At 51.1% G+C, this 26,737-nt stretch overlaps 1 protein-coding gene across 1 annotated transcript; it reads right to left on the reverse strand.

Moving 5' to 3' along the window:
- Positions 1–846: 846 nt before the first annotated feature.
- LOC144949186 (complexin-4-like) lies at positions 847–16,371 on the reverse strand. Its single transcript, XM_078879076.1, has 3 exons — positions 15,812–16,371; positions 8,462–8,549; positions 847–1,190 (listed from the first exon to the last, which is right to left on the reverse strand). Exons 1-3 carry the CDS (start codon positions 15,979–15,981, stop codon positions 960–962), a joined length of 489 nt encoding a protein of 162 aa, XP_078735202.1. The 5' UTR covers positions 15,982–16,371; the 3' UTR covers positions 847–959.
- Positions 16,372–26,737: the final 10,366 nt, after the last annotated feature.

Here is a 26,737-nt window from a genome sequence, read left to right on the forward strand (position 1 = left end):
TGAATTGACTCGATATTCATTGATGCATCGATCCTCCCTGTAATGATCTGGCAGGTCACCAGCGTTGACTGGTTCAAGCGAGCCTGACTTCCCAACGCTGATTGAGAACGACGCTGTAATGTCGACAGCGGTCCAGACTTTTTTTTTGCGTGCCGTTAAAACCAACGCCGCTTTGAATGATTATGCACTTACACGGAAGGCATGTGTCCGCTGATGGGATATGTAGAAACAACGACAACAACATCAACTTGTATTTCTAATGTGGAGGGAACAGAGGTGGAAAGTAGGGAGGCTAATTGAATGCTCGTGTTTTGGCCCTCGGCTACAGCGCTGTCGATGAGTAACAAAAATGGGACTGCGAGCGAAGCACGCGGTCACGCCAATATCAGCCAATCAAAAAGGAGGGGGGGAGGGACATTTCACACGATGCTATACTCCCCAATGGGACTACACGATCCGTGGATCGCTTGTCAATGAATCGACACAATGATTAAGCCTCGATGTTGAATCGATACTCAACCTGGCTCTAGGATGGACTGTAAGTGGAATCAATACTACAGAGACACCTCGAGTCGGGTTCTAACAACACCATATATGGAGAGAAGCACGTCTTGCCTACTTTCTTCCATATATGGGCAGAGGCACGCCCCCTGCGAGTGATTTAGATTTTTTTTTAAATTCGGCAAATTTGAACCATCACCTGCCAGCACACGGCCTACAATACCGTTGCAATAATTTGTTGTTGAAATATATAAATCGAATAACCTCGCGTGACGGGGCTCGTATTGGTGGATCAATACGCGCACCGCAGTATTTACCAGGGTGGCCGCCAGCTAGGGGGGTGGGGATAGGTGGGAGGGATGGGAGGTGGGGAGCGAGTTTCGAAACCACGAGTGGGGGGGGAGTGGGCGCAAAACTCCTCGGCGCAACCCGGCACGACCCCCCCCCAATTTGTTTTTTTACATGACGCGGCACTTGTGCTCGGCCACCGAGGTCTTGAGCTCGTTGAAGGTCTCCTGGGCCTTCTCCTTGATGGTGTCGATGTCCATCTCCTGGAGGCTATGCAGGCGCCCCGCGAACGACTCCTTGTCCTCCTCCTCCTCCTCGTCCTGGCGAACCATGCGGGCGAGCTCGTCGGGCAGCTCCACGTCGTCGCCTGCCATCGTGATCTGAGCCTCGTCCTGCTCGCTCTGAGCCACGGATGTAGTCGGCGGAGAGGTGGGTGGGTGGGTGGGGGGCAGAGGAGGTGAGCGGTGCAAGCTTGGGCTGAGTTTGCGTACCCATAGGCGGAGTTTGCGCACCCATAGGCGGAGTTTGCGTACCCATAGGCGGAGTTTACGTACCCATAGGCGGAGTTTGCGTACCCATAGGCGGAGTTTGCGTACCCATAGACGGAGTTTGCGTACCCATAGACGGAGTTTGCGTACCCATAGGCGGAGTTTGCGTACCCATAGGCGGATTTTGTGTACCCATAGGCGGAGTTTGCGTACCCATAGGCGGAGTTTACGTACCCATAGGCGGAGTTTGCGTACCCATAGGCGGAGTTTGCGTACCCATAGGCGGAGTTTGCGTACCCATAAGCGGAGTTTACGTACCCATAGGCAGAGTTTACGTACCCATAGGCGGAGTTTGCGTACCCATAGGCGGAGTTTGCGTACCCATAAGCGGAGTTTACATACCCATAGGCGGAGTTTACGTACCCATAGGCAGAGTTTGTGTACCCATAGGCGGAGTTTGCGTACCCATAAGCGGAGTTTACGTACCCATAGGCAGAGTTTACGTACCCATAGGCGGAGTTTACGTACCCATAGGCGGAGTTTGCGTACCCATAAGCGGAGTTTACGTACCCATAGGCGGAGTTTACGTACCCATAGGCAGAGTTTACGTACCCATAAGCGGAGTTTACGTACCCATAGGCGGAGTTTGCGTACCCATAAGCGGAGTTTACGTACCCATAGGCAGAGTTTACGTACCCATAGGCAGAGTTTGCGTACCCATAGGCGGAGTTTGCGTACCCATAGGCGGAGTTTGCGTACCCATAGGCGGAGTTTGACTTCTATATTTGGGCGGGAGGGTGGGGGGGGAGGTCGCTATTACATTTACATATAATAAATGTATATGGAATGTTAATTGTAAACTACTGAAATTAAATTAAAGGTGATTAGTGCACGAACATGTAAGCAGGCGAGGGAGTGAAGAGGTGGGGGAGGAGCTAACCTCGTCATCCAATGGGGGAGTTAAGGTGGTTGGAGACGTAGCGAAAGTGTTGGGATCAGGGCCAGATCATGGTCCCGTGAGGCTGCTGGGCACATGTCTTTTGGAGCCCCCCCCCGCCCCTGCTTTTCTATATTGGTGTCTTTCTTGCCTCCCTCCTCGCAAAATCATCCACTAGATCATCAAAATCTAGCTGTCTGACAAGGTCTGACTCTATTGACACAAGTGACAATGAGCTGAGACGTGTATGGGACGTGCTACTCCGCAGCTCATTTTTTATTCTGCCTAAAAGGGAAAACGTCCGCTCACCCTGGCAGTTCGTCACTGGCAAAGTTAGAAAAATCCGAAGTGCCACGAAAACTTTGGGGAACACTGACTGCAGATTAAGTGCCTGCAACGTCTCAAGCAATTTAGTTGGGCACTTCTCACCCTCAGAGTCGGACATGAAATACTTAAATTGGAGGAGTTCGTTGGCAAAGTTCATGTCCAGGTCTGATGGATATGCAGCGGAGAGTGCATTTGCCTTTTCCACTATGACATCACTATTAGACACTTGATCTGACATAAACATAACTCCAAAGAGACTGGTCAAATGCTTTGTAAGCATCCAACCGATGTTCAAGCCATACCACTAGCTTATCAATGACCACATAAAATGTTTCTATTTTTAACTTCTCCCTCCCCTCAAGTGTCACACCTGGCTCTGAGATCTCACCTGCAAATGTTTGCGTTTCCTCTTTCGCTGAAGATCGTGCTTATATGACTGAGAGACACCTGTCACATTTGAGGCTGCCCTTTCAAAAGCCTCAAACTGGTCTCGCTGTCCCGCCACAAAATCCCTCAACAAAGACAAAATCTGTGCTGCTACAGAGATGTCACTTGTCTGTAGGTGCATGCTTGCAGCGTGGAGCCGGTCAAGTATGACGTCCCAGAAATGTGCCATGAACACCATCTCTAAGGTGTCAAATTTAGCGCATAGTCCAGCGGCCTCAATTCGAGTCCAGTAAAACCTTGGGTTGCGAGCATAATTCGTTCCGGAAACGTGTTTGTAATCCAAAGCACTCGTATATCAGTTGTGATCACGTGACGCTGGGCAGACAAAGCGTATGCACGTACTGCTCGTATTGCAAGACCTCGCTCGTTTATCAAATTAATATTTATTTTAAAAAATTGCTCGTCTTGCAAAACACTTGCAGACCAAGTTACTCGCAATCCAAGGTTTTACTGTATCTCTTTTCTCATTATCATCATTGTACATACCACTGAAGGCCTCTCTAATGTGGGTGTCATTTCTCCACAGTGCCCTGGTTGACTCTGCCTGAGCACTCCGAGTACTGGACAACGATTTTAATGCCAGTCTGACATCTGTCTTCCGAAAGACTTTCCCCCATCTGTGTGTGGATGAAGAGCAAAATGTGTACACTGACTGCAACATGTTAAAAAACTCGTCAGCCTCTGGGCTACTGCCGTCTAAGGTGTTAACACCAACTAAGTTAAGTGAATGCGCTGCGCAAGGCACATACTCTATCAGAGGTTTTTTTTTTTTGTTTCAGGTGGGCCTGTAGCCCATTGTGTTTTCCTGACACGTTGCTTGCATTGTCATATGACTGACCTCTACAGTTTGAGAGGTCCAACCCAAGGCCCTCCACCATCAAAGTCACACAGCCTGCTAAACTTTTACCAGTGTAGCTCTCAATTGGTTCAATGCCCAAACCGGAATATGAACGTCAATTGGTCCACATGTGACAGGTCTGGGGTGGAGTCAACAATTGTTGAAAAATATTTGGCATCCCGAATCTCATCTGCTATTGTTTGGCGAGTTTTCTGACCCATTAGCTCAACGAGTTCTTCACATATTGTCGATGACAAATCGGACACTGTGCCTCTTCCTTTTCTGCCAAACTTTCCAATATGTTTATCTAAGAATGGGTCAAATTGTGACAGCAATTATAGGATGCCAAGGAAATTACCGTTATGGGTTGACCCAAACCGTTCATCATCTCCCCTAAACGCAAGTCCTCTTTCACCAAAGAACTTGATCACTGCTACAACTCTTTTCAAAATGTCCCTCCAGTATTTACGTTCTCCATCAAGTTGCTGCATGAGATCTGCATCTATAACACCATGAAGTTGCTGCATGAGATCTGCATCTATAGGCAAGCATGCATGATCTGTGTTCTGCACTCGTTTCGTGTTCCCCTATTCTTTCAGAGTGTTTCCAGTCACTAAACCCCTGACTAAAGCCACCGAGCTTGCTGGAGAACAGTTTGCATGCAAAACAGTACACACAACCTGTTGAGGGTGAGTACAGTAGCCACTGTCTAGAAATCTTCTGCCCATTTGGCAATTTACAGTTCAGAAGTTAATTGCCTCAGCAGCAGACCATGCTTTCCCACCTGATGACGGACGCTTGTGTTGCGCCCGAAACGTCGTGATTTATTTTATTTCTCTACCTACGTGACTTTACCGAAAGCACCAAAGAGTATGGATTCCTGCAGTCACGAAAGCTTCAAATCAAGACAGAAGTTAATTGTTGAAACCTCTAGTCTTTCCACCAAGCGCTCTATCTCGGACTGAAGCTAGATATTTTTCACTTCGGTTTTGTAAGGGGACTGCTCCTCTTTCAAGAAGCACAGACTTAACAATGTCACTGGAAGTGCTTTGCCATGATGCAGGGTCAGTGACCTCATAGCACCAGGAATGGCTTGGTTGCTGATTTTATTATTGTGAACTGCCCAATTGCTCCTGAGGTGGAAATGAAGGTTCTTGTATACCATTATTAGCTGTTGAGGGTTTGCCTTCAAAGAATGGCTCTAGGGGAGTGACAACCTTACTGGAAACTGAACCAGTGCTAGTTTCTTCCTCACAGCCAGAGGTCGCAAACGGGTTTTGATTCCTTACCCGTACCCGGCCGCACCAGGGTCGCAAATGGGTACCCATACCCGTTCCCTACCCGAAATGAGTGACAAGCGGTGACTCACCGGTGACTCACGGCCTACCCGTACCCGTACCCGGCCGCACCAGGGTCGCAAACGGGTACCCGTACCCATACCCGGCCGGGTACGGGTAGCCGGGTATCGGGTAGGGTACGGGTATCGGGTACCCGGTTGCGACCTCTGCTCACAGCTGACAATAATGCTGTTGTCATCATTATTATTAGCAGAGGGTTTTTGAAAGAAGTTGGCGATGAGTGGAACACTTTGAAGCAAAACTGCCTCTCTTGCCTCCTTTTCTTGTTTGGCTTTCCTTTTGGAAGCACCACTATTCCAATGTTTGTGGTCCATATTTCAGAACTAGTATGCTATTTATATGAATACTTATTACGTAATAATTGAATATATATAATAATGACAACACCCTTCAAATACTGTTGTTGTAAAATACAATGAAGTGGTAGTTTTTTTATAGTCTACTTGTACCTAAAGGCAGCTTTGAGTAGATAAAAGAAAAAATAGAAAAACACATAAAAGAAAATAACCCTAACATTTTAATAAGGTTGCTAGAAAATATCCCCTTAGGAGGGATTGTTGAAATAGCCTTTAAAAGGGCTGTTGTTTTAGAAAAAATGAAAAAAGTCTCCGAATATATTACTGTGGCATACCAAACAAGAAAACAGGCATCTCTGCCTGTGGCTTTTCCTACCAAGAAATGTCTTGTATACGTGCCTGACACAGAGAGAATTATGTTGCTTGAAATTCAACTAACAAAGGTTTCTGATAAGTCGGTGAAATGACTTGGTGGAGACTATGCACATAGACCACACCCGATCGATGGGGAGGGGAAAACATATTTCGTAAGAGCTGTCAACAATTTGCATGTCAATGTTTGCATTATCTACTTCCATGGATCTAAAAACAGTCTATGGAAAAATTAATGGGGTTTTCCTTAATCTCTAAGTATGTAATGGGTCTCTTATATATGCGTTAGTGTATGAAAAAATATAGCTTTTAGCATATATTTTTAATGTTTCACAAAACCGCGGTGTATTTTTAATAATTGATTTGTCAACGATTATCTAAGCTCTCAACAAACGATGAGCCCTCGGTGTCACTAGCTGGCTTTTTAGTGCAGCTAATTTGGTTGTAAGGGCAGCTAGCTGGCAACAAGTAAACCCGTAAAAACAAAGTTTTTCACTATAAATCCTTTATATGCGTGGCATCGGGGCGGCTAGAGTCCTCTCGTCCTCTGGCTTGAGATGGCTGCCACCTATGGGTCAGATGATTGTCTGGCAGCATTAAACAATTGGTAATTAAATATTTAAAAAAAATTCCCTAAACAGTGTCAAATTTTGGAAAAAATGCATTGTCACGCACAACGAGTCTGTGTGCAAAATGTCAGCTCGATTGGATCACGGGAAGTGGGTTAAAAACGACCGAAAGATTTGCACGGTCCTAAGCAAGCAAGCAAACTTAATATAAAGGATTTAAAAATGGCAGCTAGCCAACTAATTCCTGTTAACAAGCTGAATCATATGGGCAACTAGTTCGCGAAAATTGGACAGCTAGCTAAATAAAGGGATAGCTAGTTACGGTAAGTCAAATAACGAACGGTTCGCCATAAATATGAAGCCCTTCAAACTGTCCTGCTATGCAAAATGAACTGACTTGCTGGTCAATATTGTATCATGTCACAGCATATTGTAGCGTGTCAACCAAGCAGTGGCTCAGTTGTACAGAAGCACTGCACTCTCCAAGAGGCTCTCGTTTTAAGCATGCGCTGTGTGTACCAAGGGGCCCCCAGGTGTTACGCTCGATGAATGTACCGAGGGGCCTGGGGGCCCTAGTAGTCAACTCACACTGTAAGCACCGAGGGGCCTCACATTGTAAGCGCTGCGGGGACTGGGGGCCCTAGTGGTCAGCTTATGTTGTAAACACCAAGGGGCCCGTGGGCCTTCACATTGTAAGTGTAGTGACATAGGACGTCACTACTGTGTCGGCCCGTACAAGGGCTGGGGGCCTCAAGGGGGTGCCTGGGGGGTCACGTGGTGGAGGGACCGAGACCTCCCTTGAGGTGGGGGAAGGGAGGCGTGGCCTGGGAAGGGAGGCGTGGCCTGGGATGGAAGGCGTGGCCTGGGAAGGGAGGCGTGGCCTGGGCGGAGCCGGCCACGCCAGAGCAGATATAAGCGGGGTGTGAACACAGAGCGGGGCTGTTGAACTCCGAAGTGAAGACGACATCATCGGTCCTCAAGTCCCGGGTCGTCGTCCTGGACCAGGCAGCCCGTCGCCTGCCTGGTCCACTCTGTGTCGTGTTCCAGAGGGTTAGCGAGTTGTGGAAGGTGGTCACCACCTCATGTACAGTGTTAGATTACTTACCGTTTAATAAATAGTGTTGCCTCCAAGCTGCGTGTGTGTGCACCTAATTCGAACCCACTACATAAGCACTGAGGGGTCCCAGGGGCCTTAGTGGTGAGCTCACACTATAAGCACCCAGGGGGCCTAGTGGTCAGCTTGCGCTGTGCGCACTGAGGGCCCTGGCGTTCAACTTCCCTCGTAAGTCTTGGGCCACGCACCGCACGCGGCCTGAGGCTTGGAGGCCCCCTGGCAGTCTGAGGCCCCGGGGCACTGGGCCCACTGGCCCGGTCCATAATCCAGTCTTGGTTGGGATATTGGCATCATCATCATCAGCATTGATTCATCAAGTTGTAGACAGTAAGAATGAGATTGTTGGAACACCTCCTGCACCAGCCAGGGTTCTCTGGGTAGGCCCAATGCCTATCCGGAGAACCCGCACCTCCGATTAGCACGATTGGCTACGTATGATGCGACACAAGTTCTACGTACTTACATAGCAGCTGCATGAGCTACAGACGTGAACCTCACCCATTTCTCATCGGCATCGAGAGGGCGGAGGTGGGGGGACCGTTCCAACCCCAGCTGCAAAGCGATGATGACATTCTCTCTTGCAACTTACATCAGCAGGCCGAGACCAGGGCATTATGGGGTTATAAGCGGGGGTCCTAGGTTATAAGCGGGGGTCCTAGGTTGGACGCCCATCACCGCGGTGGAAGAATGGCACAGGGGTGTCTTACAGATGGCAAGCCGATAGTGGGCAGAAGAGGTCCGCAGTAGGTCCTGTTGTCATTCCCACGACCACAACATCACTGCCTCCATCACCATCCAAACAACCACCATCACCAAGATCAGCACCACCAACATCCAAACGACCACCACCACAACATCACTGCCACCACCGCCAAATCTCCTCTCTCCCCCTTTTCACCTCTACCTTGGGAAGTCTGTATTTATACCTTGGGGAGTCTGTATTTCTTCCGGAGCTCCACGCGAACCGTCGCCCTCCCGGCCTTCTTGGACGCATACATCGCGTCCCTCTCCATCCTGCATTCACCACCACACAGCATAACCATCAACACACAGCATACACCACACAGCAGAACCATCAACACACATCATAACCATCAACAACACAACATCCATCACGCAGCATCCAATACACAGCATCACCACACAGCATCCACCACGCGTGGTTGTCAACTGCCCAGTTTTCCACCGGACTGTTTGGTTTTGAACTGTGTTCACGTTTCAATGTTGATTTGGCTTCACCAGGCGATAATTCCAAGAATGAGTGGTTGAGCGAGCGAGTGGGTGAATGGGTGAGTGGGTGAGTGAGTGGGTGAGTGAGTGGGTGAACGGGTGAATGAGTGGGTGAGCGAGCGAGTGGGTGAATGGGTGAGTGAGTGGGTGGACGGGTGAATGAGTGGGTGAGCGAGCGAGTGGGTGGATGAATGAGTGGGTGAATGGGTGGGTGAACGGGTGAATTAGTGGGTGAATAAGTGAGTGAGTGGGTGAACGGGTGAATGAGTGGGTGAGTGGGTGAGCGGGTAAGTGAGCGGGTGAGTGGTGAGTGAATCAGTGAGTGCTTTCAGCAAATTAACGAGTGTTTATTACGCGCGTGTGAAAGAGCAACACTCCACCCCATCCTACCCAAGGGCCAACTGACATGACAGTAGCCCACACTTTGCCATAGCGCCTTCTCCTGGCCGTCCACCCACGAGGAAGAGGAGTTCCACAATAGCATATGTGCGTGATCCACCAGCCCCCGCTGCTGTTGCTTCCTTCACCAGTGCCGGATTACAGACCGCCACGTGCAGCGTAGCCCCACCACCACCACCACCGCCGCACAGGCTAAGCGCTTAAATACATCGCGCCAGAGTGCGCCAGCAGCTGTCAGTGTCGACGCGGTCAATTGGGGTTCAGTTGCCACGGTGGCTAGGAGATGTTAACTCCTGTACCTCGCCTGGTATGCAGGAGGTTGTGGGTTCGATCACGACGCCTGCTGTATATTTGGAGTTTGTGTCTGTCTCTCTCTCTCCGTGGTCGCGTGGATTTTTTTCCCGGGTCCTCCGGTTTTCCCCTCCACATTTAGAATCAACATCACGCGTTTAGAGTATTTGGCTGCTATAAATGTCCACGTGATTAGCCACTTTCGTTGAGCTATAATTTGTGATAGCCAGGTCGATTCTGAAAAAGAGAGCTACATAGCTCAGCGAACCTTACCTGGTAGCATAGAAATAGTTTTGTTGAGTTTTAATTTAAATTCAGATTAATTTCTGCCCGGTGGCTCAGCGGTAGAGCAATCGGTTCGTAATCGGAATCTTGCGACTTTAAAGTCTAGTTGGAAGGAAGGGGGGGTTTACTCAGCCCATCATCCCACCGGGGTCGAGAAAATACTAATATATAAACACCCAGCTCTGTGACTCTGTGAGTCTGTGATTAACGCGGCACGGATTGCGTGAAGTGCGTCACGTGACCGCGAGCAAGTAGCCAACCAGAGGTGTGCCCCTCCCAAACATGTACGCCCCCGGATTGGTTGAAGTGCGTCACGTGACCGCGAGCAAGAGACGGGTGAGTGAGAGTAAGGCAAAGCCGTGCTCTGTCCACTGCTGCCCTGAGGGAGAGCCGCGCTATCTCCACTGCTGCCGTGAGGGAACCAGACGCGCTCTCTCCACTGCTGCCCTGAGGCAGAGCTGTGCTCTGTCCACTGCTGGCTGAGGGAGAGTCCAGGCCAGCAGTGGTTGCTGGCAACCACATACTATGTTGTTGGGGGGTGCCATAAGCGCCCCCCTACAATCTAGTATATACAATATCACTTTGCGGGAATTTAAGCAATGGCTGTCCAGTGGTTAGACCCTTTGGGCGTTGCTGTGTAAAAGTAGGCGGGCTGATGATGATGCTTTTGCTACTGATGATGATGATTGTGCTACTGCTGATGATGCTTCTGCTGCTGATGATTATCCTTCTGCTGATGATGCATCTGCTGATGAGTATTCTGCTGCTGCTGATGATGATGATGGCGATGCTGTACAAACGCCCTAATGCCATGTAATGCTCTTCAGGGCTAAGAATTCATCGGATTTTCTCCGTGACTCAACTCTGTGTGTGTGCGTGTGTAAGCCTGTGACATTGAGTGAGAGTGTGAGTGAGAGTGTGAGTGAGCGTATGAGTGTGTGTCGCTGCTATACATTTCCACATGATAAGCCACTTCGTTGAGCTATCATTTGTGGCCAGATCGCTTCTGAAAAAGAACCTAATAGCTCAGTGGGCTTGACCTGGTAATAATTATTTTTTAAAGTTATTTTCTTACCTTTCCTAAACTTTGCGCTCCTATCGTGATTTTGTATTGTTGTTGTAACTTTCTGACCCCCCCCCCCGACTGGATATCTGTAACAATGAGCTTTATAGCTCATCGGATTCCTTCAGAATAAATAAATATTCTGATTCTGAGTAAGTGTTAGACTGTTGTGGTGCTGGTCACCCACCCCCCTAGTGCGCCGTGCCGGCCTTCATAGGTGCTACTCGCTGACAACACTTGCCCCAACAGTCTGTTAAGGCTATGCAGGGGGTCTTTGTCTTTGTGAGTGTGCTACTGGGTGAGTGTGAGACTGTGTGAATGAGTGCAAGACTGTGAGCGTGAGAGCGTGCAGCCGTGGCGCGAGACAAAAGCAAAAGCGTAGGATGCCAAGTAGCTTAAGGGGGAGAACATGATTCACAATACCGATAGGTGTGGACCAAATATAGTCTCAAATTTTGATTCGAATTAACATTACAATATAATGAACAACAAAAAACCCCAGAAAATCAATCTCATCTATAAATATTGTCTGCATCTCTCTTCTGTCATGTCACGCCATCTGCGTATCATCCAAACATCTTATTTCAACTCACTGCACCTCCACCTCTTCTCCTCCGCATCTCTCTTGTCGATACACCTCTATCTCTTGTCTGTATCTCGTCTTTAATAATCTCATGAGTAGTTTGTACATTGAATGGAGGGGGGGGGGTAATGAGCTATGGCCACCCCGGACAGTGCCAGTGTATGTGAGGTCAAGTCAGCTCTGCGAGCCAAGTGGATCTGTGTGTGTGCGTATGGGCATCTGTGAACTACTAGACATCTGTGAAAAGAGCTTTTAGCTCATCGGATTCCTCCAGTATAAATACATATTATGGCACGGTGGTTAGCGCACTGCACTACGAACCCGGCGAGCCTGGGTTCGGTTCTCGGCCACGGCTGACTTAATCAGCGGCGAGTAATATCCGAACCGATTCTGAGCCTCTTCTAGGTCGACGCAGCCTTGAATTAGTACCTGCTGCGGGGTGTAAACGTGTGCGTACGTGGGACACACGCGTACACACACATAACGCTTATATATTAGTTCGCATCCGCTGTCTACATCACATGGGACACGCATACAAATGTAGTGAGTCTAACTGGATCTCAGGCATTGTTGTAACACATTTATTGTAACATCAACACGTTAACACGAAGGGGTAACTGCCCCTTCACCAGATACAGCCTAGGGGGTGGTGACCACCCAGCTAACTACTCTATACGTAGGAGTTACAGCTACGAAGGATCGGGCTCTCACTCGAGTCCCCGACCACGTGGTGATGCCTCGTAGGACGTAGAGCTTCCAGCTTGTGATGTAGGGCTTCCAGCTGTCGAACGCAGAACCCCGTTGCCTCTCAGGGACCCGCCTTATATCCACTCCGCCCTTGGCCCCGCCCACCTTCTCGAGCGTTCTAGCTCCCCCTCGATCCCTCTCGGGACACGTGACCACCTGGGGCCCTCTCTATGGACACTCTGGATCACGTGTCTACGGGGTCAACCAGAGTGCCATGGCTCGGGGCAACCCTGCCCCTGGGCTGACACTCTCCCACTCCCCCTGGTGGGAGCCCGCACTACACGCTGTCCCAGTGCTCACCAAGCCCTGCTAGGGCTGGTACTACAACTGCCTACGGGGTGTATGCGATGAAGGTGCATCGCACGATGTCACTACACAAAGACCCCCGTATAGTCTTAACCGACTTTCAGCGAGTGGCACCAATGAAGGCCGGCACGGCACACGAGGGGGTGTGTGGCCAGCACCACGCGCCCGGCCGCCTTTGTCTCCCCATCGTGGCAATGTTTAAACACCACACCAGTTACTCATTTGAGGCAACCTAAGCGAGCAACTACACACCCACACGTACATGATCTCCGCGTGAATTCGCATCAGGGCTCTCCGCATCCGCGTGGACACGTGTTTGATAATAATAGTGTAGAGCGTGATGAACTCAACTCGCATTTTGAATTGAGACAATTTGAAAATGTACAATTTTGTGTCCGTATGGGCACGTTTTTGAAACGTTTTATTCGCAGAGTTGGCGCCGTTCCTACAAATTGCGCCTCTTGTTATCGCCGAGAAACCACAGACCACGCGGGAAGGCAGCAGCAGCAGCCAAGGTGGTGTTGAGGAGACAGCACTACCAACGATTGCCCAAGCTCTGCGATCCTCTACATGTTACGTTTTTTTCAGCCAATTAACGCGTGGGGGGAAGCTGGGAACCCACGCAATGCGAGGGCGATACACTCTATCCCATGCAGACGGAAACAAATGGAGATGAGTCTGCACTGCTGTACCGCCTTCTCCTGGCGAGCCAGGGTACGGCTCCTCCACGGACAACCACGGATAGGAAGGGAGTGTGAACAGATAGAGATTACTCCGCACACTCTTTTCGATTCAAAGCTTTCGTGACTGCAGGGATTCATCTTCTTGGTCCTTTCGGTAAAGTCACGTAGAAGGGAAATAATAAAATAATAAAAATAAAACATAATAAAATACAATTCTCACGACGTTTCGGCCACAACGCAAGCAGCCGTCCTCAGGTGAAGAAGTGAGTGAGTAGAAGTTTCTTCACCTGAGGACGGCCGCTCGCGTTGTAGCCGAAACGTCGTGAGAATAATTTTATGATGTTTTATTTTTATTATTTTATTATTTCCCTTCCACGTGACTTTACCGAAAGAACCAAGAAGATCCACACACTCTGTTACTGGCTTCTACCTAGCGAGCCAGGGGCTACGGCTCCTCCTCAGAACATCCATCCACCCACACGGGTGGGGAAAGGGGGGCGATGTTTCACAACCCCATCCGGACCGTGATCCACCAACCCTCGTCGCTGGCTCCAAAACAGCTGTTGGATCATCACGGACAGCGCCACGTGCGTGCGACTGTAGCGGGTAGACCGACCCCCAGTCGCACTCACTTCTCATTCACTCACTTCTACTCACCAACTTCTACTCACTGACTTCTACTCACCAACTTCTACTCACCAACTTCTACTCACTCACTTCTCACTCACTCATTTCTCACTCACCAACTTCTACTCACCACCTTCCCCTCACCAACTTCTCCTCACCAACTTCCCCTCACCACCTCCCCCTCACTCACTTCTCACCAACTCCCCCTCACCACCCTCCCCTCACCACCCTCCCCTCACCACCCTCCCCTCACCACCTTCCCCTCACTCACTTCTCACCAACTCCCCCTCACCACCCTCCCCTCACCACCCTCCCCTCACCACCCTCCCCTTACCACCCTCCCCTCACCACCTCCCCCTCACTCACTTCTCACCAACTCCCCCTCACCACCCTCCCCTCACCACCCTCCCCTCACCACCCTCCCCTCACCACCCTCCCCTCACCACCTTCCCCTCACCACCCTCCCCTCACCACCCTCCCCTCACCACCCTCCCCTCACCACCCTCTCCTCACCACCTTCCCCTCACTCACTTCTCACCAACTCCCCCTCACCACCTTCCCCTCACCACCTCCCCTCACCAACCTCTCCTCACCAACCTCCCCTCACAACCTCCCCCTCACTCACTTCTCCTCACCAACCTCTCCTCACCACCCTCCCCTCACTCACTTCTCCTCCACCACCTGCTTCTGGTCCTCCTCTCACTCCCCAACTTCTCACCAACTCCCCCTCACCACCTTCCCCCTCACCAACTTCTCCTCACCAACTTCTCACCACTCACTCCTCACCAACTCCCCTCACCACCTTCCCCTCACTCCTCACCAACCTCCCCTCACCACCTCCCCTCACTCACTCCTCACCAACTCCCCTCACCACCTTCCCCTCACTCCTCACCACCCTCCCCTCACCACCTCCCCTTCACTCACTCCTCACCAACTCCCCTCACCACCTTCCCCTCACTCCTCACCACCCTCCCCTCACCACCTCCCCTCACTCACTCCTCACCAACTCCCCTCACCACCTTCCCCTCACTCCTCACCACCCTCCCCTCACCACCTCCCCCTCACTCACTCCTCACCAACTCCCCTCACCACCTTCCCCTCACTCCTCACCACCCTCCCCTCACCACCTCCCCCTCACTCACTCCTCACCAACTCCCCTCACCACCTTCCCCTCACTCCTCACCACCCTCCCCTCACCACCTCCCCCTCACTCACTCCTCACCAACTCCCCTCACCACCTTCCCCTCACTCCTCACCACCCTCCCCTCACCACCTCCCCCTCACTCACTCCTCACCACCCTCCCCTCACCACCACCCTCCCCTCACTCACTCACTCCTCACCATCTCCCCTCACCAACATCCCCTCACTCACTCCCCCTCCCCTCACCACCCTCCCCTCACCACCTCCCCCTCACTCACTCCTCACCACCTTCCCCTCACTCCTCACCACCCTCCCCTCACCACCTCCCCCTCACTCACTCCTCACCATCTCCCCTCACCATCTCCCCTCACCAACTTCCCCTCACTCACTCCCCCTCCCCTCACCACCCTCCCCTCACCACCTCCCCCTCACTCACTCTTCACCACCTTCCCCTCACTCCTCACCACCCTCCCCTCACCACCTCCCCCTCACTCACTCCTCACCATCTCCCCTCACCAACTTCCCCTCACTCACTCCCCCTCCCCTCACCACCCTCCCCTCACCACCTCCCCCTCACTCACTCCTCACCACCTTCCCCTCACTCCTCACCACCCTCCCCTCACCACCTCCCCCTCACTCACTCCTCACCACCCTCCCCTCACCACCACCCTCCCCTCACTCACTCACTCCTCACCATCTCCCCTCACCAACTTCCCCTCACTCACTCCCCCTCCCCTCACCACCCTTCCCTCACCACCTCCCCCTCACTCACTCCTCACCAACCTCCCCTCACCACCTCCCCCTCACTCACTCCTCACCAACTTCTCACTCACCAACTTCCCCTCACTCACTCCCCCTCCCCTCACCACCTCCCCCTCACTCACTCACTCACCCTCCCCTCACCACCCTCCCCTCACTCACTTCTCCTCCACCACCTGCTTCTGGTACTCCTCGAACTCCTCCCGCGTCATCCCCTGCGCCTCAGCCGGCGTCGCGGCTCCCTCGGAGGCCGCCGCCTCCTCGCCGCCGCCTCCTCCCCCCGTGAGGTTCTTCAGCTGCCCGCCAACCATCGACTTGATCATGAACGCCATCGCAGGGCGGCCGACGGCGAGGAAGATGGAACACCGCCGACGAAGTTTGGTGTTTGTTTGTTGGTTGTTTGTTTGTTGTTCATGTGTTGTTTGTTTGTTGTTTGTTTGTCGCTTGTTGTTGTTTGTTTGTTGTTGTTGTCTGTTTGTTGTTGTCTGTTTGTTTGTTGTCGGTTGGTTGTTGTTTTTTCTTGTTGTTTGTTGTCGGTTGTTGTTGTCTGTTTGTTGTTTGTTATTGTCGTCTGTTTGTTGTTGTTGTTTGGTTGTTGTTGTCGTTTGTTTGTTGTTTGGTTGTTGTTGTCGTTTGTGTGTTGTTGTTTGTTGTTGTTGTTTGTTTGTTGTTGTTGATGCGATTCGAAGTCAGTCGATCCGCGTCGATTTTTTTTCCGACTTTTGTTGTTGTTGTTGTTTCTCCTGTGTCGCGTTATAACTCACAAACTTGTGAGGTTGCACAACCTTGCCGTGGAGTTGTACAACGTGTATTGTTGTTGTGTGTGTCTATGTGTCTGTGTGTGTCTGTGTGTGTCTCTGTGTGTGTGTCTCCGTGTCTGTGTTTGTCTCTGTGTGTGTCTCTGTGTGTGTCTGTGTGTGTCTCTGTGTGTGTGTCTCCGTGTCTGTGTGTGTCTTTGTGTGTGTCTCTGTGTGTGTGTATGTGTGTCTGTGTATGTCTATGTGTCTCTATGTGTCTGCGTGTGTCTGTGTGTGTCTCTGTGTGTGTCTCTGTGTGTCTCTATGTGTGTCTCTGTGTGTCTCTATGTGTGTCTCTGTGTGTGTCTCTGTGTGTGTCTATGTGTGTGTCTCTGTGTGTGTGTCTCTCTGTGTGTCTCCGTGTCTGTGTGTGTCTGTGTGTGTCTCTATGTGTCTGTGTGTGGCTGTGTGTCTATGTGTGTGTCTCGGTGTCTCTGTGTGTCTGTGTGTGTGTCTCTGTGTGTGTCTGTGTGTCTCTGTGTATCTCTGTGTGTGTGTCTCTGTGTGTGTCTGTGTGTGTGTCTCTGTGTGTGTCTCTGTGTGTCTCTGTGTGTGTCTCTGTGTGTCTCTGTGTGTGTGTCTCTATGTGTCTGTGTGTGTCTGTGTCTCTATGGTGTGTCTCTGTGTGTCCCTGTGTGTGTGTCTCTATGTGTCTGTGTGTGTCTATGTGTCTCTATGTGTCTGTGTGTGTCTGTGTGTGTGTGTCTATGTGTGTCTCTGTGTGTGTGTCTCTGTGTGTGTCTCTGTGTGTGTCTCTGTGTGTGTGTCTCTATATGTCTGTGTGTGTCTATGTGTGTCTGTGTGTGTGTGTCTCTGTGTGTGTCTCCGTGTCTCTGTGTGTTTCTTGGTGTCTCTGCGTAGCTCCGTGTGTCTCTCTTTGTGTCGTTCTATCTTGTCTCTGTGGTTCTATGTGGCTGTCTCTTGCACGGTCTCTGTGTCTCTCTACGTGCTGCTCTGTGTGTCTCTATGTGTGTGTCTCTGTGTGTCTCTCTATGTGTGGTTCCGTGTATCTCCGTGTCTCTCTATGTGTGGTTCCGTGTGGCTCTGCGCAGGATGGGTTGTGTTTCCAGTAATACCATCAACGGTCGGGTAAAATTAGAACTGTTTAAGGGAAGGATTTGCGGCTTAATCCGATTTTCTGGTGGGGGGGGGGGGGTTCTCACTCTCGGACAGGGCTGAACACTCGCGACACACACACACGCACACACGCACACACGACACACGCACACGCGGCACACACGCACACGCACACACACACACGCACACACACGGACACGCACACACACGCACACACACGCGCACACACACACACGGACACGCACACGTGCACACACGCGCACAAAGATCCCCCATATATCCTTAACAGACTGTAGGGGCAAGTGCTGTTAGCGAGCACCTATGAAGGCCGGCACGGTACACGAGGGGGTGGGTGGCAAGCACCACGCCCGACCGCCTTTGTCTCCCCAGTGGCGATGTTTACACACCGCACCAGGTACTCATTTTAGGCTGAGTCGACCCAGGGGAGGCCGGGGACCGGTTCAGATAATCATCACTAGTGTTGGCTGTGTGTGCACGTTGCACTTCTTTCGCACCGTACGCATGCAACTGTATCCATGTGCACGCGCGCATTCTATTCCTTGGGGGTGGGTGGGGGGCGGTTCGTTTTGTCCCTCGCATTAGGAATCGCGGATGCAGAACACATTCCTGTCAACCCCTTGTCAGTGCCCTACCTTACTACAAACCAATTCGGACCTTATTGGTCACCCCGTGCCCTTTATAATTCTCAACGTTCATCCTACAAAATCCCATCACAAGGAGAGAAACACACAAAGAGACATTTTTTTGTGCCCGCATTGAAACGGCTGTACGCCGTATGGACCTGAAAACTCAATTTCCCCTGTACAAGAATACTGTAACGGGTTGAACCGTATGCGTTGACACGGTATGATATAATTTATGTATTTATTTGTAATATTAATTGTAAACTACTGAAAATAAATTAATAAATGTGCCCAGTTTGGGGGGGGGGGGCATTGACGCCCCATGACCCCAACCCCGAAATTCCGCCCATGTGGTACATGCATGCACATAAACATCACATCGTACCTTAAAAACCCCGCTTTACGTCGGTGATGCGTTCCTGAATATCGAAACGACGTCAAATCGAAGCGATTCGCGTGGTAAGTCGGTAGGTGGTGGTGGTGGATGGAGACGAATGCTGATGAGAGACGACGGTTAACGAGAAAGGGACAGATGATGATGCTGTCAGCGGCTTAGGTGTGGGGTTGAGGCGACGCAAATCGAGTGGCGGTGTAAATAAAACGACGTAAAATCAAGTGGGGGGGGGGGGGGGGAGGCGTAAATCGGGGTATTGCTGCAACATAAAATCACATAGCCTTGCTGGGACAAGTGCTGTCAACGCGCACTGATGAAGAGCTACGAGGCACACGATTGCCGTGGCGTGGCTAGCACCACGCCCGGCCGCCTTTGTCTTCCCAGTAGTGGTGAGAGAGGAGTGTGTGTGTGGGGTGGGCTGAGGGTGGCTACACGGGAGTCGCGTGAATTGCGATATGCTTGAGCTGATTTAGAGAGGGACGTGTGGATTAATACCCATGCAGGAAATCCTCGCTGGGTCTCATCACTTCGTTTGCAGGAGAGCTCTCTCTGTTGAGCGTTCGCACAGTTGCGGTGCAATGCTTGCTGGTGCTGCTGCTTGCTGCTACAGCTGCTGCTGCTGCTGGGCAATGCCAAACGAGTAATTTGCGTATTCCTGGTTCTTTCGGTAAAGTCACGTAGAAGGAAAATAATAAAATAATATAAATATAAAACAATAAAAATGATCACGACGTTTCGACTGCAACACAAGCTATCATCGTCAGGTGTGAAATCCACAGCAAGAAAATTTGGAAAAAGTGGCGTTTTTTCCTAACGTCAGCACCAAGGACAGCGATTTGGCAGTTTGCCAGATTGTTTTATATTTTTATTATTTTATGATTTCCCTTCTACGTGACTTTACCGAAAGAACCAAGAATATGAATGCCTGCAGTCACGAAAGCTTGCAATCAAAGAGTAATTTGCGGTGTAAATTTGTTAAACAGTTTAACAAATTCCTGCATTGGCACCGCTCCTGCGAAGGACGTCGCGGACATTTTTTGACGTCGCGAAAAAATTTTCGACCTTCGCCGTGAAACCGCGTGCGCGTGCCGTCGTCGCGGTCAAAACAACAACCCGCAGTATTTACGAGGGCGGCCGGCAGGCCCGGCCTGCTGTAATCGAACCGCGCGAACAAACTGCCGCCCCAGGCCACAGGGGGGCGCTAAAGCTCTACGTCTGCACGAACCATCCGCGATGCTCTGTCGAATAGCCCCTTCACGAGCGTTCGTCATCAGGACGCTTGTGTTGCGATCGAAACGTCGTAGTTTTGTGTTCTAGATTTGAAGCTTTCGTGACTGCAAGGATTCATACTCTTAGTTCTTTCGGTAAAGTCACGTAGGTAAAAAATGAAATTAAAATAAAAAAATAAAAACAATAAAATCACGACGTTTCGGAAGACGGAAGCTTCTGTTGCCTCCGAAACGTCGTGATTTTATTTTTTTTTATTTTTTTTATTAATTTTAATTTCATTTTTTACCTACGTGACTTTACCGAAAGAACTAAGAGTATAGTTTGGTGTTGTTATTTTATTTGAACATATCTACGTGACTTTACCGAAAGACCACCCAAAGAATATGAATTCCTGCAGTCACGAAAGCTTTAAGTCAAGATTTTAGGGGGGGGTGGGTGGACAACACCACGCTCGACCGCCTTTGTATCTCCAGTACTGATGTTTACACACCGCACCAGGTACTCATTTGAGGATTAGTCGACCTGTACACGCACAGAGACACACAAAGACAAAGGTCCCCCCGTGTGGCCTTAACAGACTGGTGGGACAAGTGCTGTCAGCGAGTAGCACCTATGAAGGCCGGCACGGCACGAGGGGGGGGGGGAGGTGGCCAACACCACGTCCGACCGCCTTTGTATCTCCAGTACGGATGCTTCCACACCGCACCAGGTACTCATTTGAGGCTGAGTCGACTTCGAGCAGGAGTCGGAAAAACCCGCGGCTCTGTAGCCACGTGCGGCTCTTTAATGGCATTGTGGCTGTTGAAATATTGAGTGTTTTCTTTTTTACCAAATTATAAAAAAGATTATCTTATTATTTCGGTTGCCGAACTCCCCCCCCACCCACCTCGTGACTTAGGAGGGGACCGACTCTGACAATCGGCACCGATGTTACTGCATCTGTGAGCGGGAATCAAACTTATTCAGGTCTCCGGGATTGTAGCGTAGCGTCGCTAACTATAGGCTTAGCAGACTGTTGGAGCAAGGGTTGTTAGCGAGCACCTATTAAGGTATACGAGAGAGGGTGGATGGCCAGCACCACGCCCGAACTCCTTTGTCTCCATCGTAGCAATGTTTGCACACCGCACCAGGTACTAATTTGAGGTTGAGTCGACCTAGGGGAGGCCCAGCACTAGTTCAGATAATCGTCACTGGTGTTGGCCGTAAGCGGGAATCGAACTTGGGTGGCCGGGATCGTAGCGCAGCGTCGCTAACCACTGCGCCACCGCTCCTCACTCAACACACGCACCCTGCAGAACTATTGTAATCTGGCAGCGGGTCCCGCCTGCGTGTTTACATTTGGGATGGAAAAATGCACACAGACACTTGCTGCTACGCCCGTTGCTAAACAGCGAGAAATCTGACACTGCTATCAACTTATCGAGTTATCTGGGCGGTTGAGGGGGAGGCGGCGGTGGTGTGCGAGGATGAGACGAGCTGTCAATCAGTGATGTCGATTCCTGGCAGCTGTGCAACTGCGTGCGCGCGTTGGCACCAGCCTGGCACGAGCGCTGTCGTTGACTCCCTTTCCTGGTATACAGGAGGTCGCCCGCCTCCCGCCCATCCCCGCCCGGCGCTCCTCCTGCCTCCCCCCCCGCCGCTCATCTTGAGATGTGCCCTCCTCCTCTGTGTCCGTCTTGGTGGTTGGGGACTTCAATCCCGGCCTCCCTTCCCTCTCTCGCTCATTTCCCCTTTGCATTGTATTATTAACACGTGTTTGCGAGATGTTAACTACCTCGCCTGGTATACAAGAGGTCGTGGGTTCGATCCTGACCCTGACGCCTGCTGCTGTATATTTGGAGTTTGCGTGTCCCTCTCTCTCTCTCTCTCCCTGTAGAGATGTTAACTACCTCGCCTGATATACAGGAGGTCGTGGGTTCTATCCTGACCCTGACGCCTGTTGTATATTTGGAGTTTGCATATCCCTCTCTCTCTCTCCCTGTAGAGATGTAAACTACCTCGCCTGGTATACAGGAGGTCGTGGGTTCGATCCTGACCCTGACGCCTGCTGTTGTATATTTGGAGTTTGCGTGTCCCTTTCTTTCTCTCTTCCTGTGGTCGTGTGGACTTTTTCTCCGGGTCCCTCGGGGTTTTCCCTCTTGCAATTTAAAATCAACATCATGCGTTGAGAGCATTTGGCTGCTGCTATAAATTGTCACGTGATGACGAGCCACTACTTCGTTGAGCTGTCGTTCGTGACAGCCAGGTCGCTTCTGATAAAGAGCCAAACAGCTTAGTGGGCCTTACCTGGTAAAATAAAAAATAGTTTGAAGTTTTTTTTCGTATAGTAACGATTGACAAACTGCTGTTGATGTTTGTTGATGTTTTTGTTCACGTTGATGTTGTTGCGGTTAATGTTGTGTGACGGTTCGCACACTTATATTCGATATCCCGGCGCGGCAGTTGAAACAATGGGGCACGTTTCTTAAAAGCCATTAAATTCCCCTTCCATCCCCTCCCATTGCACACCACCCAGCAGCACAAATGGAACCCCCAGTTTAGTCGATAGCTGCTCGTGGTGGGGTAAAGTGTGGGTACTTGCCACCACTCTTCCCAAGTCGTCTAGCCAGCTCCCGCTAGTGGCGGCCCTCCCGCCGGCAGGGATCTATGAGAAAGAAACTGCAGCGCTGCGCCTTTATCTTCCGTTGAGTATTCACGACAGCCACTCGTGCGTTCGAAGACACAATGCCCCGATCCACAAATGCGAAGATGAGAGGCATCAAAGCGGCGACACTGCCGTCACTCCTGGCGCAGTGCTTAGCTTGCTGGCTTTGACCAACCTGCGATGTGAAAGTTGTCGTCGTCGCTCTGCTTCTACACCAGCGGCCGCACGAAACAAGAAGCCAGCCAGCCAGCAAAACTTTTTTTGATTGTAATACTTGCGGCGCTGCAAGGCATTTCAGATTGACAACTCATTTCTTTAGAACCGCTGTTTGTGCTTTAGTTCGTCGTCTTTACCCTCCCCTCCCCCCGCCGCCGCCGCACCTCCGATCGGCGCGGTTGGCTACGTACGATGCGAAAGAAGTTCAACATGCAGTCTGCGTAGTAGTATGGCAGAAGCGTGACACCTGACCGCACGTTCCGCTTGACTGACGACGCTTCCTTCCTCGCAGAGAGGAGGAGAAATCCGATCCCTCCTACCGATTGTACCTCGCGTGTCCATGGACATCCATCCTGCGAGGAGAGACTCTTTGATGTCACCGCTCCTGCTGCTAAAAATACGAGCTCTGGTGGTATTTTTGGCAAACCCGCCGCGGGGCAAAAATGCGTTCCTCTCTTAACTCGCCTGGCCTAATTTAAAAGTTTGCATCCGGATCGCGGACGTTTAAAGAGGTGGATTGATGTGTGTCCGTGTGTGTCTCTATCTGTGGGGAGGTATGTTTGTGTGTGCTGGTGTGTGTGTGTGTCCTTGCTGGTGTGTGTGTCCCTGCTGTTATGTATGTGTGTGCCCGTGCTCATATGTGTGTGTTCGTGCTGGTGTGTGTATATCCATGCTGGTGTGTGTATGTCCGTGCTGGTATATATGTGTGTGTGTGTCCGTGCTGGCGTGTGTGCTGGTGTGTGTGCGTGTGCTGGTGTATGTGTGTGCCCGTGCTGTGTGTGTGTGTGTGTCCGTGCTGTGTGTGTGTCCATGCAGGTGTATGTGTGTGCCCGTGCTGGTGTCTGTGTGCCCGTGCTGTGTGTGTGTGTGTCCGTGCTGGTGTATGTGTGTGTCCGTGCTGGTGTGTGTGTCCGTGCTGGTGTATGTGTGTGTCCGTGCTGGTATGTGTGTCCGTGCTGGTATGTGTGTGTCCGTGCTGGTGTGTGTGTGCTGGTATGTGTGTGTGTGTGACCGTGCTGGTGTTTGGAGGCGGATGGGGTAAGACACTTGTAGGTTGGGAATCGAACGTGGCGGGACAGCGATGTTATATGCTGTATCATCATCATAATCAGGAGGAGGTGGCGATGGGTGGGACTCGTGGTGTGCTGGGTGGATGAGGAGGTGAGGTCACTGAGACGGGCAGTGTAGTAGCCCACAGAAGTCGATGACCAAAGACGTTGAGAAAACCTAAAGCCAGACGTTGGTGATTATGGTGGTGAGGATTTACGATGATGATGAGGAGGAGGAGGAGGCGACTGTAAATAAAAGTCAGATGTCAACAAAAAACAAGCTGTGATATCGAGCAGAGGGGGACAGAAGGAAGAGATCGCGCGGGGTTGGCCAACGTGAACTAAAATAATCTGCCACAAAGCAAGACACTGGTGCAGGTTCAACTTGTAAATAAATCACGTGGCAAGGAGGCAATGTTCCTTCTTATGTAACAAAATTATTAATATTTGGCTGCATGTGACCTCACTGATTGGCACGCGCACAGATCTGTCATAAAAACAAACGTGAGTGACGTCACATCCGCATGTCACGTGACCCCACCCCCCCCAGGTAAATTACTGTAATTGAATGTTAACATTCATCAGGGATGCTGTCGTGGTTCGATCTCCAGGCGCGGTGGGTGAAACGATTATTTGAGTCTCTCTAATCCGTCCACGGGTCGATCGGCCGGCAACGGTGGGGCAAAGGTGCGGTGAGGTTAACGTGTGGGATTTTCCCAGTGTTAGTGCCGGGCCTATATGCGCATATGTTATAAAGGGGCCCTAAATGATAAAAACAACACAAATATTGAAACAATAATTTAGAATTTAGATTTAAAGCTTTCGTGACTGCAGGGATTCATCTTCTTGGTTCTTTCGGTAAAGTCACGTAGAATGGAAATAATAAAAATAACACATAATAATAATAATACATTAATAATAAAATCATATGTTTTATTATTATTTTATTATTTTCATTCTACGTGACTTTACCGAAAGAACCAAGAAGACTAATTTAGAAATTGCACAGTAAAGATGTAATTTTTTTCAATTGCCATACGGCCAGATAATACGACAAGTCGCTAACCTTAAAAACCCCAGTCGTTCATAAAAGTTGAAGGTAGTATAGTACTATAGTAATAGAGCAAGTGCAGAATCACTGAACCGGAATTGATAGCTTGAAATAATTTAGCGCGGGGCCCTTGAAAGTGCGGGGCCCGTAGCTACATATGTAGCTACTTTTGCTACTACGATAATTAGGCACTGGGTTTTACCTCCTGAACGCTTTCGAGACGTCTGGCTATCTTGGAAGAGTTGGCCTCAAATATCCGGCCCAGAGATCGCCCCGGTGGAGGCCCTTCCATCGGCAGTGGCCGTGAGCGTGCAATTGCAGGGCTGCGCCCGGATCATCTTTCACGCGATATGAAATCGTCGTTTAAGTTGTAAATCTTGCAACAGCAGCTGCTGGCTTGCGGGCACAACATCGAGCGAGATTGACTGGCAGATTCACCACGTGACATATACAAAGACCCCCCGAATAGCATCAACAGACCGTTGGGGCAAGTGCTGCTTTAGCTGATCACCTATGAAGGCCGGCGCGGTACACGCCGGTCCGCCTTTGTTTCCCCGATGTTGATGTTTACACAACGGTTCGTATATTCGCCACTGTTATTGGTCGTGAGCGGGAATCGAACTCGGATTTGCGCTAACCCTCCCCCCCCACACTAACACAAAACAACAAAGATCCCCCGTATAGCCTTAACAGCCTGTTGGGGGCAAGTGCTGTTAGCGAGCAGCACCTATGAAGGCCGGAACGACAAATAAGGGGATGGGTTTCCAGCGCCACGCCCGACCACCTTTGTATCCCCAGAACTGATGTTTACTACACACCGCATCAGGTACTCATTTGAGGCTGAGTCGACCTAGGGGAGACCCAGGACCGGTTCAAATAATCGTCACTGGGTCGCCAGGTCCGTAGGGCAGCGCGCTAAGCACTACACCACCGCTCCCCTACGTCCTAACACACACACTGACACACACACACTGACACACGCGCTGACACACACTGACACACACGCCGACAGACACACTGACACACACACACTGACAGACACACACACACACACTGACACACACTGACACACACACTGACACACACGCCGACACACACACGCCGACACACACACTGACACACACACTAACACACACTGACACACACACACTGACACACACGCCGACAAACACACACACACTAACACACACACTGACACAAACACTGACACACACACACTGACACACACTGACACACACACACTGACACACACGCCGACAGGCACACACACACACTGACACACACGCCGACAGACACACACACACTGACACACACACGCCGACAGACACACACTCTTCAAACAATAGCGTGCGCACAGATCTCCGCGTTCCGTACATTGATGATGCCGGCAACAAAAAAAACCCCTTACGAGGAGGCGGTGGATGAAAGGCGTCTCTTGACGGAGCTCCAGGCGTGGCTTGCGGAGGGAGAGGGGGGGGCTGGGGGAGGGAGCGAGAGGGGGGGCTTGCGGAGGGAGAGGGGGGGGCTGGGGGAGGGAGCGAGAGGGGGGGCTTGCGGAGGGAGAGGGGGGGGCTGGGGGAGGGAGCGAGAGGGGGGCTGGGGGAGGGAGAGGGGGGGGGGGCTGGGGGAGGGAGAGGGGGAGGGAGAGGGGGGGCTGGGGGAGGGAGGGAGGGAGGGAGAGGGGGGGCTGGGGGAGGGGGGGGAGAACCCAGAGGAGGAGGTGTGAGTGGTGGTGGTGTGAGTGGTGGTGGTGTGAGTGGTGGTGGTGTGAGTGGTGGTGGTGTGAGTGGTGGTGGTGTGAGTGGTGGTGGTGTGAGTGGTGGTGGTGGTCTGAGTGGTGGTGGTGTGAGTGGTGGTGGTGTGAGTGGTGGTGGTGTGAGTGGTGTGAGTGGTGGTGGTGGTCTGAGTGATGGTGGTGGTGTGAGTGGTGGTGGTGGTCTGAGTGGTGGTGGTGTGAGTGGTGGAGGTGGGTGGCCAGAACCACGC

This window comes from Lampetra fluviatilis, chromosome 53 (genome assembly GCF_964198595.1).
Source record: "Lampetra fluviatilis chromosome 53, kcLamFluv1.1, whole genome shotgun sequence".
Classification (NCBI taxonomy): Eukaryota; Metazoa; Chordata; class Hyperoartia; order Petromyzontiformes; family Petromyzontidae; genus Lampetra; species Lampetra fluviatilis.